The sequence below is a fragment of the Zonotrichia leucophrys genome, chromosome 1A (genome assembly GCF_028769735.1).
Source record: "Zonotrichia leucophrys gambelii isolate GWCS_2022_RI chromosome 1A, RI_Zleu_2.0, whole genome shotgun sequence".
In the NCBI taxonomy this organism is placed as follows: domain Eukaryota; kingdom Metazoa; phylum Chordata; class Aves; order Passeriformes; family Passerellidae; genus Zonotrichia; species Zonotrichia leucophrys.
Window position 1 is genome coordinate 5,021,915 of NC_088170.1, and position 19,274 is coordinate 5,041,188.

Below are 19,274 nucleotides of genomic sequence, written 5' to 3' on the forward strand. Positions count from 1 at the left end.
TACAGATGTAAAAATAAGCACCCTTGGCTTGCTCTGCTGGCTGCGAGCATTCCCAAGCTAAATAAGGCACTAATCAGGAGATTGCAACTGCAGCAAGGAGGGGAGCTGAGGGTGAGAGATAATAATGGGTGGGGAAAACGAGCAGGAGACAATCTTTGCAAGCACCTGTGTGAGCAAAGCCAGCATCTGCTTGGCATCCCAGGCTGAACCCCGGCACACGTAACCCCAGAATAGCTCCTGAGTCACTGGGTGGCTGCACAAAGCGAGTTCAGCCTCTTCCCTGTGACCTTTTCTGCAGACAAATGTTTGAGGCAGCCTTTGGAGGTTCTTTCTAAAAATAAAAGCTGCTGTTGATATAAAAGCAGGTCCATTGATCATGAGGGAATTTACATGGAGCAGATCCACACCGGGTCTGCAGAGCTCTTGGTGAGAAGCCCAGGAGGCTCTGGGTCAGCTCTGCCATTATGAGAAGGCTCTGGCAGCTGCAGCTCTGCCTTTGGAATTTGCAGATCTCACCAAAGATGGTGAAAGCTGAGGCATTGTGTTCCTTTCTTCCACAGTGTGCAGGATCAGCATCACAAAAGAAGCAAGAAATTTCCTACAAACCACTCATCTGGTCAAGAGATTCCATGGTTCTACTGCTCATTAGAGAACAAAAGAAGAGGAGAACACAAAAATCCAAACCAGCAAACTAACAAAAACATAACAGAAGGCCTCAAAACATCCAGCCCATTTTAAAATTGTGTCCTCCCTGTTTGGAGGAAGGAGGTGTGTGCAGATTGACTCCTCTTCCACGACTGAGCAGCTTTGTCCTCATTGGCTTTTTTCATTCTGGACAGAATGAACCAACACATAGAAACTCATCCCTGAATGATTTCCCACCTACATGCAAGCCTGAAAAGTCCAGGGCACTGAAAAAAGGAGGTATAAGAAATGTAGAGCAGGAAAACATCTTCAATGAAAGACTAAAAATAGCTGAAGCATCCAGTCTTATGTAAGAGAGAGTTATAAAAAATTGATCGGAATTAATGAGCACAAGCACGTGAAAGGTTTTTGACACACCTCATGACCCTTTCAACCTCATGGAATAACCCTTATTATTGTCAATATTTGGTAGCTGTAACTAAGCAAAGTCAGGTGTCAGATGAGGTGTGCACTGGTAACAATGAGGAGCAACAACCAGGGGAAAATTTACTGTGAAAGGTCAGGGATCACTTCCTGACATTATTTCACTTGATCTCCCCAGGTCAGGTCCGCCTAATTTTCACCCTTTTGGTGATCAAACAGCAGAATTCAGAAACTGTTGGGTGAGATTCTTCAGCCTGGCAGATGTCCCCAAAAATCTGTTACCCACAGACAGCCCAAGGACAGCAGCAAACTCAGAGCTATCAGGATGATCTTTAAAGTATTGGAAATATCTCTGTAAAAATGTCTTTTGTAACATATTAAGGCCTGCAGTGGGATAAATGCAACATTTTCACATGTAGACTGGGGATCCCCATTGTCCTTATTTCAAGTTATTTGCAGTACAATGGCTTAATCAGAAAAGTAGTGCTACAAAAACAGTAACATTATTTTAAGTAAATTACTCCCACTTAAATCCATACATTTCCTGAAACATTCTCTTGTTTTGAGTCATTGTATCATTACCAGGCACAGACAGTAAATGAGCATTCAAAAGCAAATGGTGAAACGATGACAGAAAACATCAGAGACAACCCCATGCAAAATTACAGAATAGCTTTTCAAAGAGACAAAACATATGTTTGTGATTTCTTCAGAAAGATTCAACTGGAAGCCACCAATGGTAAATATTGCATTTAAAGGTTGTTTTTTAATTTAAAAATCCCCTTACTTCCTTTTTTAAAAATCCAGATTTCACAGCTGAGTTCACAAAGTTCAATTATTTCACCAGCACCTCACGAGAAGGGCAAGCATTGCTTTGAGCTGCTCCATCCCGTTGCAGATGGCAATTTCTGCAGGGAGAATCTCTGGCTGGTGCTCTCCAGGGAGCTGAAATTGCTGCTTCACAAACCCTGGGTGCTGTGGCACAGCAGGATTTGGGCATTCCCTGGGCACAGCAGGATTTGGGCACTCCAGAGCTTGTGCAAAGGGCAGCAGGACAGAGCCAGAGCTGGAAATCCTGGGCAAAGAGGCTCTGAAGAGATCTGTGATACAGAATGACTTCATGGCCCTGCTTGTGGCAGTGAGAGGGAGAAATTTGAAAAGATGCTCATTCTTTGAGGTGATATAGTAGCACAGATATAAAGAAAGAGTGTGCTGCCCTTTATTTATGATGATAAAAACTTTCTCTGCCAAGAGAGGTTCACCTTTTCTTCTGATGCCACCAGAAGGATTCCTCCCCTGGCTGCATCCTGGGGCACAAGGGCTCTCCCTCTGGCTGGAAGCAGGGATCCAGCATGCTCCACATGGAAATCCAGGCTCTGGCAGGCACAATCCCATCTGCCAGAATGTCCAAGGTTCAACAAACCCACTAAGTTGATAAGAGCAAATGAGTTTCACACTCCAGCTTATCTTCTCTTTGAGACCCTGCTAGAGAAGGAGCTCTCCACGACTCAAAAATGGCACTCTAAAATCCAGGCACACTGCATTTGTTGAGCCCAAACACAAACCAAAGGGTTACAGCAGAGAACCTTCTCTGCATTGCTGTCACCCAGCTGTTCATCTTTCCTGCTGAGTTTGGTACATTCCAGCCAGCCCAGGTACCCACACTGGCCAGGAAGCAAAGCCTGAACTGATGACAGCATAATTCTTGGGATTATATACAGCATAATTCCTGTGATGCTGTGTCTTCTGCCACACTTGCCATCCCTCTCTGACACTCCCAAACCTCTCCTCTCTGACTCTGGAAAACCCATCTCCCTCCTGGAAGCTGCCTGTTCTGCATTCACCAAGTTTCCCACTCCTAAACATAATCCCAGGAAAAATGAATTGTTCTCACAACACAGGGATGTAGCAGGGATATTCCTCAAGAAGCAGCTTCCAACAATACATTTCCAACTGGGATTTTTCCCAAGTTGTGATTTTCCTTATCATGCTTTTCTTTGCCAATTTATTTTGTTTACCAGCATGCACCCAGGCAGGATGTGTACACTGAATGCATTTACATTCACACAGGCCACCTGAAAGACAGGTGACTTAAAACTGAAATAGTCACAGAAATCCTGTCTTCCCACTATGCCTCTGTTGTTGACAACCAAAATTAGAAGCCACACACATGCACAAGGTAGAATTCAGTGCAGTAGTTCCAGCAGCGTGAAATGTGACATTTAATCTAACTTAGTCACCAAAGCTTTAGCTACATAGTCAAGGCAGAGTTAAGTAGCTCCCAAAAAAGCAGCCTACCCCACCTATTTCATCTATCTATGATGTTCTTTGGCCATGGCTGATTTCCTGTCCACTGACAGCTCACCAGCTCTAAAGGATCAGCTCTAACTAGACAATTTGAACACCTACAGTGAGGTAAAATGAAATCTATGCCAAATGATCAGTTTTACTATATGAACAATGACAAAACATAGATCTGTTCTCTCTTATTTCACACTATTCTATTTCTTTCAAAATCTTTCATAACACACAGCCAGATCCTTCCAACCACAATCACTTATTCATTCTGGTCCACTAAGCAAATTATGCTTCTGCCTATATATACACAAAACTGTGTAGGCACAGTGCAACTGCAGACATCTCAAAGACATTCTAATGGTTCCCAAGAGTAGATAATTCTTTTTTTCCCCAGCTATTTGGAAACAAAAAATAAAAATGCCTCATGATACACACACACTGGAAAGATGGCAGATAAAAAGCAGGAATATCTGTATATCTAAGTTACTAGACAAGCCCTGGAGGTGCCTAGTGGTATGTGTAGGTTTGGGAGGAAGAGAGAGGTTTCATTCCTCCTATCCAAGGATGCTGTGTGCACCCCCCACAGCACCATGTGCACCCCCAGAGAGAGCCCAGACAGCAGCCCCCTTTCCTATCAAATTCCCACTTGATCACAGCAATGTCTGCCTTCAAGAGAAACAGACTTTGTCTCTGCAATTTACACCCAAGAGGGAAACCCACACACATCCTGATCATCAAGCATCTGGCTCAAAATTCTCTAGTCTGTGCACTGACTCCTTACAAACCTGTCTGGTCATTTGTTTCCCAAGACATCAGCCCCCTTCCATGGCTGTTACACCCTGACCATCACCAGGGCAAGATTGCACTGACAGAGAGGAGAATCCTCTTTACTTATTAATATACAGCACTCATTAGTGAGGTTAAGGCTGCTCAGAATAATTGGCGCTAGGGCTGCAGGCAGATGACTCAGCCTGGCCTGGGTGACCAAAGAGGACATGGAAAACTACTGGACATGGCATGAGGGATCTCCAGGAGTGGCAAAAAATGAGGAGGTGACAGGAGGTACAGGTGAGAAATGTGAGAAATGACCACAATGCACATACAGCTCAGAGGGACTTGTCAGAGAGGAATAAACTCCACACTTAGCTGAGGAAAGTACTGGAGTCCTACAGGGGAGCATCCCAGGGACAGCAGTGCCCTGGTAACTGTGTTAGCAATGTGAAATAAGGCCAGAAATGCTGAAAACAAGCACCAGAAACATCAAATTTGGGAATGGAGGTGGAAAAGCTGGTGCAGTTAAAAAAAAAACAAAACCAAACTAGGATTGGGTTGTTTATCCTGGAATGACAAGGGAGACACAAAGGCAGAGAAAAAGCAGGTCAGCAGAAGTGGAAGGAGATAAATCATGGCACAACATCTGTATGGGGACACCCATCAGCAGCCCTGCTCCTTGATCAGCACAGCTGGTGCAGGACAAAATACCCAGCCTGAGGTTCTGATTGCACCACAAGACTCCAACTTGTGCACTCAGGAGGAGCTGGGCAGGGTTTGTCCTCTCTGATTTACACCCAGACACAGGGATAAAACTTCCCAGCATTGCTGTGTCTGTTCCAGGCTTGATGATATCAGCAACTAAACACCATTTCATAACATGGATCTTATTAAAATTAAATAACTTATTAATTTCTTTGCATGCACCTCCTAGGGTGATATCTTCACATAAGCACACATAACATAGTTAATGAAGAAAGAGAAAATTAATTTTCCAAGCCTATTGACCTGGCACATTGGGAAGATGAAGAGAGCTTTTAATACTGGAAGATGTTCATATTACAGGGACCATGACCATGTAAATATAGAAGAGGAGAAGTAAATAACTTCAGAGAATATATTTCTTTTTCAAACTTCCAAAAGGAAAGAAAGATTTGGTGGATATATGAGACTTCCTGAAAGTCTCCATCCTAACACAGAAATAAATTAGAATACAGTCTGATCCTCTAAATTTCCATACTCCAGTCTTTACATTAATCTCCCAAGCAGCACCTGACAGTCTGTCACATCTTTTGTAGCTGCAGAATCAGGTTTAGATACCTTCTACTGCTTTTATCAGAACAACTAGCTACATGAACTAGAGGTTTAAATCCTAAGATGACAAGTGGGGCTTTCCATCTTCTGCAGCAATTCCATCTCTAAATAGTATTCTAAAATAGTATTCCAACACGACTCAGGGAGAGGAGTAATGAAATCCACCGATGTATTAAACCATCTGGCTGAGCTTACATCACATTCCTTTTGAAGTATCAAACACCACCAATACATGCTAAAAAGAATAAATTTCCTTCCCTCTGATATTTGTAGAGCTGACTCCACACAGGGCTTTCCCATCCATATTTCTCATAAATAATGAGAAATTATTTCTGGCCCTACAGCATGCATACCAAGATCCTTAGGAACACTCAGTGCATTCTGGGCACTGATGTTCTCCATCAGAAACTGCCTTAAAGCACAAGAGCCAAAATCTCAAGAATGCACACCCAAAAACGAAAAGAAAAAAAAAATGTTCTGGTGATATAAAAGCAAATTCAAGGCAAAGATAACAGCAAAGCTCTCAATAAGAATGCTAAGTACTGGAAAAATAAAGAACTGCTGACCCATATGTACTTTTTTAGATACAAGCTTTGCCTTGGAACAGCAGGATGTATGTAGCAGTCAAATGCATATCTCTGCACAGAAATACTCCAAGCTGTGTGAACCACACTGCAAATTAAAAGCACTTAAGGAGATGTCTAAGCATGATGTTTCATAGAAAGTAGCAGAAGTTGCATTCTCAGCATTAAAAACTTCCTGCAGTGTTTTGTTGAATTATTCATACTCGGAGATGTGATCCTTTTTTAAGCACTTCACATTTGACCGTGTGCCATGATACACTCACGGGGACTCTGCCAGGCACCTGTAAAGCTCCATCCTCAATTTTTCCAAAGTTTGATGGCTGAATTTTTCCAAATTCTATTTTAAACTGCTTTGGTTGCCTTTGAGAGCTGCCAGTAGCAAGTCCCTCTTGTCATTTTTGACTGATTTCCTGGCATGTATTACAATTTTTATCACTGCATGCAAGCTGGGACACAATTTTTCATCTCTCATGATCTTTCTTGACACCCTTTGCCTTAAAGCAGAGAAAAGCCTTCAAGTCATGCTCATCTCAGTCTTTCACTCTGCTTTTGTTTCTGACTTTTGCCACTATGGCTGAAAAGACAAGAGACACTCAGAGTTCCTCTGTTCCAGTCATCACTGTCCCATTGCAAATCCAATTCACTGCAATCCATCTCAAATCCAAAATTTAAATGAAACTATTAACTTCTTAGTCATAATGTACCCAAAAAACTAAATTAACGATTTTTTTTCAGCATACACCCTCAAGAACGTGTTCATTTCTGATTTAAGCAATAAGCTTCATTGCATTGAACAAATAGCAAACAATTCTCAAAGAAAACTGTGGAAAATTTCTTTTTGAGAACTCAGCAGTGTGTGCTGCTACCTGGAGGACCAGCACATCCCAAACACCTGCTAACAAACATTTCACACTCAGAATTCGTGCAGTTGAGCCAAAGCCAGTGAGAATCTGCCAGGTAAGGTATGGGAGTCCTATGGCTAAAGCCATTCACTGATTTATGAATTCAACTTCTGATGCTGCTGGCGCTAAACATAACTGGTGCTGCAAATCTTAAAATTTTCACTTAGGTGAACGTGATGTAAAAGATTCCATGTAATCCACTCCTAGCTATTGCTCCTGGATACAGTCACACTAAAGTTCCATTAAACCCACAATTAAACCTGATCACTTTCAATTTTCACCCCATAAATGCCTTTTACTTCTCTCTAAAGACACCAATTTGAATTTAAATTACACCTGAAAACACTCTGTGCATCTATACAATTTATAATAGGCAATAATAACGGGCAATATACAATTTATGAAAGCAATAATAGGCAATTTAATTATCATATGTGAATTTCAGCACAGAGGTGAAGCTTTCCTCCCTGCCTGACTCTATTTGTTCTCAGCTCCAGAGAGTGATGAATACTATGGATTTCCCCTGTTTTCTTAATGACCCTTGGGTCTATGCAACTTCATTTGCTGACTTTGCTGTCAATATGTGAAATTCATCCCAAGGAAATCAGACCCCTTCACACAATTCAAATGTCTAATATTTACATGTAGGGTCTGCACTGAAAATGTTCTTTTTAAATGGAAGCTACAAGATGCAAAACTCAGAAAAGTTTGGCATTACAGAGTAAGCTCAACTTTCAGCTTCCTGATACTTGTCAAGCTGCATCAGAAATAAGGTTCAACATAAATCCTCGATGCAGTGTATTTAGGTGCAATAATTCATTTTCCCCTTCAACACACATAAACATTAATTCCTGTATTCACACAGATGGCATTTGCTTCTCATACAGGTCATTTTTGCATTCCTGGAGCTAAAATTCAGGAATTTTAGCTAAAATTCCTACTACTGAAGCATTCCTGAAGCTAAAATTCTGCTCCTGACAGCTGTATCACACAAGTTGCAGTTTAAAAATCATAATTTCTGCCAGTAGCACCTGAAACCAAATACAGCTGCCACCTAAGAGTTGAGCTGAGTTACAAGCAAAGAGACACAAGTATTCTTTTTGTCTGTATAAAAGATTATTTCTTCTGACAAAAAGCGTTAGAAGAATATCTGATGCAACAATAATGTATGTTAAATTTCAAAAATTACATATTAAATTTAAAAACGGAGGTGTCTTAAGAAGTTTTACATCCAGCCAGCCATGTTGGAGAATGGGAGCCTTTTTTTTGTCCCTTGGAATAAAGAATCTGAAATCTGATCACTAACATGAGTTTGTTCCTACAATGCCTTTAGGAAGAAATGTTGAGTTAATTACTCAATTAGAGCATATTTACTTTGTAATTATAATGTCATGTTCAGTCATATTTAATTGTTTTTTCCAAAACACCCGAAGGCAACCATACACAGATTGGGTTAAAAACCTGAATATTTTAGATAAATAACAATGCCATTAGAGAAGGATATTTTAAATATATCATAGAGTATTCTTTAAGGTTGGGTGGTTCTCAAACAACATTTTCCTTGGGAAAATTAACTCTTTAAGGTTTATGTACAAAACTCAAAAAGAGTTCCCGTGCAATCAGATTTCTTTTTATTACTGTCTCTGGTTTGAAAACCACTAAGTTTCCAGTCACCCTCAATAATTATTTTATTTTAACCTTCTGTCTTTTATTAAAGAAGCAAATTTTCCCTCCCTCCTAAATTTGTTGAGTTTCTTGGTGCCCAGGTGAGACTGTGGATTTCTTTCATTCCTTGACAGATGCCAGGTTAAATAACTTTTATTTTTTCCCCCCATGAACAAGGCTTTAACTGGCACTCTGCTAATTTCTCCAAGCTGTTGAAGGACATTCAACTTGCTGGTTGTTTTTCATGGATTCTGAATGCTTTGCCTGCTGAGACAGCCACTGAAATTTAGAATTTTCTATGTGGGACTGAAAAAAAACATACAGGAAAAAAAGGAAAATCGTGGAAGTCCTCTACAAACACCATTTTAGCATTCCTGTACAAGCTTCTAACATCCCAGAGATTCCCAAAAAAAGCAAATTATTCCAGAAGCCTCTGTGTCTGATTAAAGCCAGCAAAGTGGCAGCAGCTCAGCTCCTGGGTGACACTGGGAAATGAGCTCTCCATCTTCATGGATGCAGACTGAAACACACAGAGCAGACACCAGAGCAACGTGGTCAGTTTGTTTGTTTGTTATGAAGGGAATTAAATGAAAGGCTGCAGTGGGTTTGGGTAAGCTCCATCCTCAAACATTCAGGATTTGCCTGGGCATGGCCCTGAACAGCCCCTTTTAATTAAATCTGTTTGCAGTGGGGTGCTGAGCAGCCCAGCCCAGCTCCAGCAGCTCCCTCCCATCACACAGGACCATTTTGTTTCATCCTCACCTCCCAGAAATGCCCTTTTTGCACTGAAAGCTGAGCCAGGGAGAGCAGCAGCTCCCAGAACTGTGTTTTTGGGAAGGTGACAGGGAGAGCAGCCCACCTCCAAAGCCATCAGCAGCCACTGCTCCCCAATCCCATCTCAATCTCCTCCTGAGGATGGGCTGTGCTAATCATCTCTCAGCTCCAGATTGCAAGAACTCAACCTTGCCTGCTGGACAGCTGCCAATTTCACCAAATAAAGACAAAATGTGATTCCATCAAACCTTCTGTCACCTTCTACAACACATACATCAACCTTTTCTCCCTCTCTTTTCCTTTGACCAGCAAAGGCACCTGTAGAAACCACACAATCCTTAACGTTGTGTTTGGGTTTCTGGAGGAAATTCAGCCAGGTCTTTTGTTCTGGAAATCTCTATACATGGTACAGAGACCCCTGTGACTCCTCCAGCTGGAATGGACTTATCCTGAAACCATCACCAGTTCTTAAAGTTTATTCCGTTCTCATGATTATGAGAAATCCACAGAAACTGACAGAAATTCTTCCAGAATTCTTCCTTTTCTTTCAGAAAAAGGTTTATATGCATTATCAACTGCAACCTGATGTGTTTCACAACAACCCAGCAATAGCAACAGTTGCCTCTGTGATATAAAATTTCACTACTGGATATCAGAGATCCCAACAGGACAAATCCACCACTGAACCCACACCTGCTCTCTGGCAGGAGCACCATGAGCCCATCACTGCCCTCAAGATGGACAGGCACTTCCTCTCTCATTAAAAAAATAAATAAATAAATAAAAACTGAGAAAAAATAAAGTTTGACATAGCTTAAATACACAATGATGCTTTTACTGCAATAAATCAGAAAAATTCTAAAAATGGTATTTTTTTTTAACTTTCATTGCTATTATTACTAAGAAGAAATGCCAATTCTATGTTAGGTAATAGATGAACTATCAGGAAGAGCGTTCAGTGGCCACCCACTAACATGTCTGAACCCTTAATAGTATTTTCTCTTTTTAAAATTAATGATGCTGAAATCCAGTAATAAACATGTTAATGAACACACTTGCTCTAAAATTCCTATCATCCCCAGTATCTAAATAAAACCAGTGTTTCAGACAAATGATTGACAAAAAATATACTGGGTTTGTATACAGTCTTCAAAAAAAAAGACAGGCAATTGAACTATTTAATAACATTATGTTTTGTAAATCATATATCTGCCACTGGTAAAAGCTTTCTTTGGTGTTGATCTGATTCGTTGTGCTCAATAATTTAAGAGAGAATTTTACTGCACACAGTCACATCTGTTATGCTGGTTGATAGTCAATAAATTTTGAGAACACTTGCTCAGAGGAGCTCTTTTATTTATTTGCTGTTGCTGAACTTGAATGACTGTTCCTTTCATTATTTCCCAGAAAGGGTTAAACAAGACAACAAGATACTCCTCAGCAAGTTGATGGCCACAATGAAAACTCACACACAAGAAGTAAATTTAAGAGTGACTGCCATTCCAGTAAACCCTATTTCAAGCGTGGATGCAGAACCATTTTCCACAAAACTGGAAGAAAATAAGCCAAAACTGAGTACATATGGCAGCACTGCAGTCACAGAGCACGTTCTCTGAAGTGTTTGGAGGAAACAAAACAAAAAGATGAGGACAAAGAATTCAAAGTAAGCATCTCAGTGGGATAAATTAATTCCACATGGCAAGGCTGTGTCATGTCTGCTATAGTGAATTACTCACATGTAACCCCAAAAACACATCAGAAATGCAAGCCAAAGGGGGTTCAAGGGGCCTTGGCTGCAGACAGCACACCAGGTAAGTGCTCAGGACAGCAGTGCAAACTCCAGGCTGATCCCCTCAGCAGGAACACTGATGATGGCCTAGCCAAAACTGGTCTCTGTGACTGGAGATAATGTCAAAGGAAACCTTCAAAAGCTTATACTTTAAATTCCATGCCTTTTGCAGGACACTTAAATACTCCTTTTAAGGATAGAAAATGCTTGAAAGCACTTAAATACCTTCCTGGAGGCTCTACTGGCAACTTTCACAAATAAATGCAGTGCACTGTATAATGCAGAATGTTTAAGTACTGTTACTTAACACTATGTTAAATATTTTTATATTGCAGTGCTATTTAATATTATATTGAATTAAATGCTTCACATCAATCAAAAGTTCGAAGTACTTTGAGGCAGAAGAGAATACCTCATAAATACAAATGTTTATTGTTAAATCAGGGGAGGTTGGAATTCTAGTGCTGAATCTTTAAACAGTGATTCAGACTTTTTCTCCAAAACCCTGAAGATAAGCTGTTACAGACGACATAGATATATTCTTTATGCCCCATGACTAATGCCCACTCTGACCAAGCCTTACAGCAAAGCAAAAACACAGGAGAAAATACTCAAAAATGACGACAAACTTTGCTAATATGGTCACTTTGTCACCATGGAAAGAGCGTGGCTTCTCCTACACGTGAAAGCATTGCCCCAAAAACAAACAGGAAACAAAATTGATATTCTGAAAATAGAGCAGAAAATTAAAGCAAACATCCAATAAATTCTAGTGCCTATAGCCAATGGTTTTGCTTTGCAGCACAGCATGAGACAGATTTCAGCTCTCCAACTGAAATCAGCTGTGAAGTGTGTACACGATCATCTCTATTTATACCTGCAAAGTTAAGAGGAATATTTGTGGGTTTGACCCTCATTTCAGGTCAGAAAATGCATCAGGGACTACGCTGGTGGCTTGACCCTCTCGCTATCAATAGGCTTCTGAGAAATAAAGGGTATACTAATTAGTTCTTAATTTAACAGATACAGGAGATACAAGGACTATGAAAAGAGTGTCTTACAGGGAAACATTTCAAGAACAGGGTATGTGCAGGTTAGGAAAGGAGGTTGCAAGAAGACCTAATTATGGTTGACAAATACCTGAGGGGGTTCTCTTTCTACAAGCAGCAGGTAGAAATCTCTTCAAAATATGCAATAAGGACAAAGCCCAAAGGCATTATCTGAAATTGGAGGCAGGGTAGTTCAGCAAAAATGGCTTTTCACTCAGAGGATCATTACAGCACGGAATAAATGACCTAGCGGGGGTTTTTCAGCACGGATGAATTTTATCCCGGGATAGGCAGGGATGGAGAGCGGGGCTGGCCGCAGCATCCCGGGCTGCGCAGCCCTGCAGTGCCACCTTCCGGGAGAGGCTGCGGGACCCCGCTGCCCTCCCTCCCCTCCGTGGGGCTGAAAATCTCAGAAAAACCTCAGCAAAACCTCCGCAAAAGCTCAGCAAAACGTCCGCGGAGCCCTGGGCTCCCTCCCTGCCGCAGGTGGCAGCGAGCGGTGAATTTAAAGCGGGTCCGAGCAGCTCCGGCCACGCCGTTCCGCTCCCTCCCTCCCTCCAGGGGCTGCAACACGTGGGTTTGCACACCCGTTTTCCGTCTCATTTCAAAGGATCAAGTTTTCAACAGCGTTAAGAGGGAACGCGCTAAAGATGCCCCTCAAGGATCCCACCCAGTCCCACGTGTGCACGGGTTGTGATGTAGTGAGTTTGGGAAGCTTTTGCTGGTGCTTCTTGGGTGGGGTTTTGTCATTTTCTAGATAAACATAAGCTGTATCAAGGAATAATTGCGATTAAAAAAAATACTCCATTGTGTAGCGAAAAAAATGAGCATTGTGTCTCAGCATCAACAAATAACACTATTTACTTGCCTTTGTGCAATGGGAGGCTGTAATGAAAGCACAGCAGGCTTAGCATCCGAAAAAAAACCCCAGGAAATTCTTACTTTAGGCCAAAGATTTTCAGGATACCTAGTCACATCCAGAAGTGTAAAACAAGTATTATTACAAACCTACCCAAACTGGCAGATAAGAAGCCAACAAAGCCCTTTCAAACACAATTCCTCTCCACCACAGCCCTCACAATGTAACTAATGGCCTCCCTACATTTTATTTATTTATTTATTTACCTTGAGTGAGCCCTGTTGGAGCAGCTGCCCTGCTGCCCAGGCAGCTGAGTGTGAGCTCAGGTGGGCTGGCTGATATCAGACCTGATACCAGGCAGCAGCTGCCAGCAGAGGCCTGCTCACACCAGTCACACCTCAAGAACAGACATCCAAATTTGCCTTGCACCACCAAGAACCTGGAACCTTGCTGCCAGCACAAGAGCAAGGACTGATCTAAATCAGCCTTGCACGTCAGAAGAGAGGAGCAGACCAGGATCCCAGAGCTGGCTTCATCTTCCACCCCCCTCCCATCACTACCTTGCAACTGCAAATCTGTGGCTGCTTTAATGGCTCCATTCCACCTCGTGATTGGTTTGCTCCCATCTCCTCACCACCAGGTTTTCTTGACTACTGATCAATTTAACCTTTCAGGTGCTGTTTGCATAAAATAAAAATAGATTGTAAATAAATGGCAACCCAAGCACTATCAGGGAACAGAACTCTCTTCCACCTGGCTGATTTTCTGTTTGCTTTACAAGTCGCTCTTTCACCTGGGAGTAATGACAACCCGCATCAAGAGACAGATGCAAAACTGTTCCTCCAATTATATAATCACTGCAGCTGATAAGGAGGGAGCTGGATTTAGGTTGCCATAGCGTTGGCATATTGCTATGGAGGCTGAGCTCTTCATCCACTTTATCAGCGCTGGACCAGGAAGAGCAGCCCAATTATGCCTGCTGAATGCATGTGCTGCAGACTGGCTCCCACTTGCAAGGAGCACTCCGGATCAGGGGCTGCTTCCTTTCCCCTCCCACCTCATTTCGATGGAGTGCTTTGGGCTGCGGGTGCTGGCTGGTTTTTATTCCTTTTAATCTGCGTTTAATCATAAGGAGGGTGGTGTTATATCTAAACCCCACTACCTTCCACCATGGAGGGCTGCCACAGCGCTGCTGCCCCTCCCAGGTGTTCGGGGGTACCTGGGGCTCGGCGGGGCAGGCTCGGCCCCGGAGCAGGTGTTGGATGCCCGATGACAAACGCGTTTGCCGGCAGGGAAGTTGTGGCCGCCCTGGGGAAGCGGAGGGGGCGATGAGGGAGAAGTTGGCCGGGGCTGGGGGTTCTGAGGTGGGCACAGAGACACCCCAAGAGCCGTGCTGCTCTTCCCTCGCCCATGGGGAGGAAATGGCTCTGCCTGCTCTGCAACACCGACGTCTGTGTGTGAGTGTGTGTGCAGCCAGGGATGGAGGGAAGGGAGGGAGGGGACGGGGTGACACCATGCAGGTAACGGGATAAAAATAACTTCAGGAACGGCACATCGGGGTTGGGCGGGGGCGGGGGAAGGCTTCTGGAGTTTGGACAAACAAAGTTTTACTACAGGGAATAGCGGGGGGCATTTGCTAAACGCCGAGGAGCAACAGCACACGGCTTGGTGTCCATGATGCAGGCGATCCTGCGAGCAGCTGGGCGAGCAATCAGCGCCCCGAGTAAAACCCAACTTTCATTTCAATACAGGCACCCCCGGTGTCCCTGGTTCTCTCGGCATGAGCGCATGTATGGTGCACATGTGTGTAAACAGATAATTCTGCCTTCCCCTCCCCTTTCGTGCGAGAGATTGGAAATAGCGTAAGAGAAGGGAAGGGCTCCTCTCCCGGTGCCTTGGGAAGCCGTTCCCAGACGGAGCTTAGGGGCGCCGGGAGGAGGTTAATGGGCAAGATCCCCGAATTGCGGCGGCCCTGCGAGTGAATCCTCGCTGGACACGGAGAAGCGGCCGAGCCCCGAGCCCCGGCCCGCAGCCTCTCCGAGCCCCGAACCCGACACGGCGACCACGGCGACTCAAAGCAACTTTTCTGTGCCCGGGCTGTGCTAAGCAGCAGCAGCAGCTCTGTGAGGGGCTGCGGGTTCCCCCGGAGCACGCCCGGCCGAGGGGAGCCTTGCGCTCCCAATGGAGCCCGGTGTCACAGGCTGTCCTCTACCCGTGGCGGCGGCGGAGCCGAGCCGAGCCGGGAGAGAAGGGACAAAGGGCAGGGGAGGGAACGGTTGCTAGGTCCTCGGAGGTAAATCTCAGGCTTACCTTGATGGTTTTCTTCTGGAATGTACATCCTCTTGTTTTCATTGACCATTTAAAACGAGTCCAGAATAATCCCTCCAAAAATCGGCTTGGTAAAATTCAAGGAAGAATGGAGCTGCAGATTTTCCCCTTTTATTATTACCTGATTCCCATTATTGCATCAAACACCAAAAACTGATCCTTTCCACTACTGCCTCCTTTAGTGAGATTGCAATGCATCCTCAGTACATCCGGGCCCCTTCCAAGAATTTAGCACAGCACCTCTGGCTGTTAAACCATAAAAAAGAACAGGAAGGGGGGAAACGAGAGGAGGGGTGGGGGGGAAAGGAAAAAAAGCAAAAGCATCCAGGACAAACCTCTGAGGGTTAAATGTCTTTTTAAAATCCACCAACTATAAGATTAACAACAGGAGGACGAGGCAAAAAAAAAAGAGGGGAGATGTTCAAACGCCGCTGCTCCTCCTCTTCAAAGCCATTCTGAGCGCGTTGTGTTGGCAGGGAGCTGTTTCTGCAGAGGAAGAGAGCACAGTCCCAGCCCCTCACTCCCTCCCCTCCCTCACAGCGCGCTCGCCGCCCGCTCTCTGCCTCTCGCCGACAGACAGACAGACACCCTGAACGCTTCCAGATGTTCCAGCTGCGGCTGCACGCAGCTCCCCGCTCTCGCACGGCGCTGCGAGAACGCCGGACTCGCTGTGAAAGTTTAACACGCTGCCTGCTGCCTCCACTGCGCCTGCCGGAGCCTCGGCACAGACATGACGTCAAGGAGGCGAGCTGGAGCCGGCTGCTGCCTGGGGGAGCGGGCACCGAGCGGGGAGCGGCGGGGACCGAGCGGGGAGCGGCACCGGCACCGCTCCGAGCCGCGCTGCGGGCTCTGCCCCGCCGTGCCGCCGCGGAACGGGAGTGGGAGCCGCATTCCAAGGAGCACGGAGCCGCTGGATGGGTGTGCGGGAGACCCCGCGGGCGGGCACGCCAGGCGGAGGAAGGGAGAGGGAGCCAGGGGCGAGCTGCACAGAGCGGAGGATGCACAGATGTTTAAAGAGATTAATCAAGCTAGGATTTGCAAAATCCTTGGTGGAAACGCCGGAGTGCTCCGCTGGTATCCCACCACTTGGCTTAATTACGCCTGTCATTTGGCCCTCTGTAATTGAAGCCTCCGCAGAGAGAGAAAACGACTCCTCTAAAATGAAATGCGAACTGAATGCAGCACATGTTAAACCTATCTGGACTCTCCGAGCTGCCATGTTAAACAAGAGATGCAGAGTCCCAAAACACTCCTCAGAATCACTGCAGAAACTGCCACAACCCAAAGAACTGAACCACTCTGACATGCACAGATGTGAATACCTGGAATACCAAGCCCTAGGTGCAAACCCAGGGCTGTAGATTCTCACCATAACCGAGTAGCCACCTAACATCACATGCATGCAATACTATTTGTGAAGCTTGAAGCACCATGGGTATTTCCTTTCAAGTGGTTTTCCATTTTAACTAGAAGAAAAGAGTATTTCCAATTCATAGCACCCTTTTAAAATAAATACTTTTGAACAAACTTAGTTTCTTCTCTACAGATGCCTTTCAGTATCAAATACCCATCTCCACATCAGGCTTTCTCCCCATTACTTTAATTAAGCTATCTTTCAGCTGAAACTCAAAATATTATAGAAAGCACCACCAGCTAACAGATTCATGGAAAGAAACCAAAACAACAACAACAAAAAAAAAAAAAAAAAACCACACCACACAACACATCCATTTGGAACTAGAAGAAAAACTAGAATAGATGTAAAGCACTTACCAAAAACTGGATGCAGCCAAATCACTTGTCCTAAATAAAGGTCATTTTGGTTTCTAATAACCACTGATCATCACAACTTCTGCATTAGATGCTCTTCAAAGGGTAATTAACCAACACCATATTGCCATTGACAGCATGGAGAGGCACAGCTTTACTTCTGACTCAGGAGGAAGAGTTCCTCTGAGCAATTAAAATGCTCTGTCCTCTCTTGCCTAGTTTTTCTCTAATAATGTCACATGCACTTACCCATTTAATTTACCAGATCAGGCAAGAACTCAGCTAGAGGTAGAATGACAATGTATTGGCTTTCATTTTCAAGTTTGCTTTTCTTAAAAAAGTCAAGTCCTCTCTTCCCCATTATAAAAGGGACTGAACACAAGATACTTCACTGCCTACATTTGTTGTGTAAATGTACATTTTGTTTTCCACTTGTGACCACAAATCCTTGCCATTTTGAGTTGTGCTAACTCCATTTTTTCCATCCATGAGTCAACTGAGCCTTGCATGATTCACCCTTGCATGGAGAAGGCATCTTGGGAAGTAAACGCATCCTGATCACCCCTGTCCAGAAATCAAACACTGCTGGAGCACCTGCAAATATTTCCTTTGCATTTCTTGGGTCACATCCTCAGCTAGCTGAAGATTAATGTACAGTATTATTTAAACAGTTAAAATCCACACAGCCCTGCTTTCTGCCAGCTCACATATGCATGCAGGCACATACACAAGCTGTCTCTGACACCTACAAATCTTTCCCTCCGTTCTTCATCCCTCTCTCTCTCTGCCAAGCTCCCACAGTAGGACACAAGTTGGGCCAATTACCAAAAATCAAATACCAAAGAAAAACAGAACAAGAAACAACACTATTAGCTGGCATTAATTTCTCCAGCATAAAAAAAAATTCTACTATAACTTGAGGTTTCCTTACTCAGCAATTCCAATAAAATAATTTCCTATATAGAGAAGTGGAAAGAAACCGATTGTAGGATTAAGATGGAAAGATGCTGCTAATGAATCAGGTGGCATAAGAGTGAACATCACACCTTCCTCTGAAGTATTTGCATTGTCCAAGTACACAAAGAAGATGTAGTCCATGAAAACAAGAATTTGAAGTAAAAATGCTTGTAAGATTTTTTCCTAATGTGATTACTGAAATGCACATTATATTAAATTCAATCCGGTAAGAAATTGAGGTGTGAACCTCCATAGAAACTAGGAAAATCAGCCTTCTTCAGAGTTCAATCCCCACAGGCACACCCAAAGAGGAGTATGCAAGTGAGAGATCAGCTTTACAGAAAATTATGGAAGAATTATTATTTCAATACCAATCCAATTCAGAAGTTCTTAGTCCCTGCCTGATATGGCAGCCAGCAGATCTGGAGGTGAGATGGACAATGCAAAGATCAGAAAAAAGGGTATCTATCCCACCCTGGCCTGCATCAGTGCTTGTGGACTTTCTCTAAGCCCATGATGACAGACTGGACAAATGATCAATGTATATTCAGCCTTAAGCCTCTCTAAGATGGAGATACAAATTTTCTACCCCATGCAAAAGTACAAGAAGAATAATTGCTCTCCAGTTGCTCTGAGAACAATTGTGATGAGGGCCATATAAAGCACCAAGTCAGAGATCCCTGAAAAATTGCTATTTAAAGTTGTAAAGTGCCAGAAAATGACTTGCAGGGTACACACTGTGCACATGCAACTCCATTTCTCATGCCAGGAATGCTTTGTTCTGTGCACAATACAACAGCCCTTCCCTGTTTTCCTGCCTTATAAAGAGTATACTGGGCAGTAACAACTTCTCCAAAATCCAGTATGGGACCTGCATCCATCTTCAGAACAGAAATCACCTGAACATCTCCCTGCTTCCAAAAGGAGGAGTTACTGTCAAGATGTATGGAACAAATGGGGCTGGAAAGCAATGGGAGGAAGGCAGACCAGAGTGTGAAAAAACTCTGCACTGAACTATTTTTATAACTCATAACATTATTTGTAAGGCTCTTTTAAGCAGCCTCAGAATTTCTAAAATGATGTAAGGTTTCCACTGGGCCCACTGCACAGGCTGTCTAATTGCAGCAGATTATGCTCACACTATTT

The 19,274-nt window shown here is 43.7% G+C and overlaps 1 protein-coding gene across 4 annotated transcripts in view; it reads right to left on the reverse strand.

The window, feature by feature from the left end:
• The window catches only part of CACNA1C (calcium voltage-gated channel subunit alpha1 C), a 409,423-nt gene extending 393,262 nt beyond the window's left edge, over positions 1 to 16,161 (reverse strand). For 3 of the 4 annotated variants that reach the window (XM_064735904.1, XM_064735893.1, XM_064735912.1), the window contains exon 1: positions 15,384 to 16,160. In XM_064735904.1, coding sequence (XP_064591974.1) covers positions 15,384 to 15,432 — 49 coding nt within the window. In that variant the 5' untranslated portion in view covers positions 15,433 to 16,160. Of the gene's footprint in view, positions 1 to 15,383 lie in introns of all 4 variants that reach the window. The other variant, XM_064735921.1, reaches the window with a different exon arrangement.
• Positions 16,162 to 19,274: the final 3,113 nt, after the last annotated feature.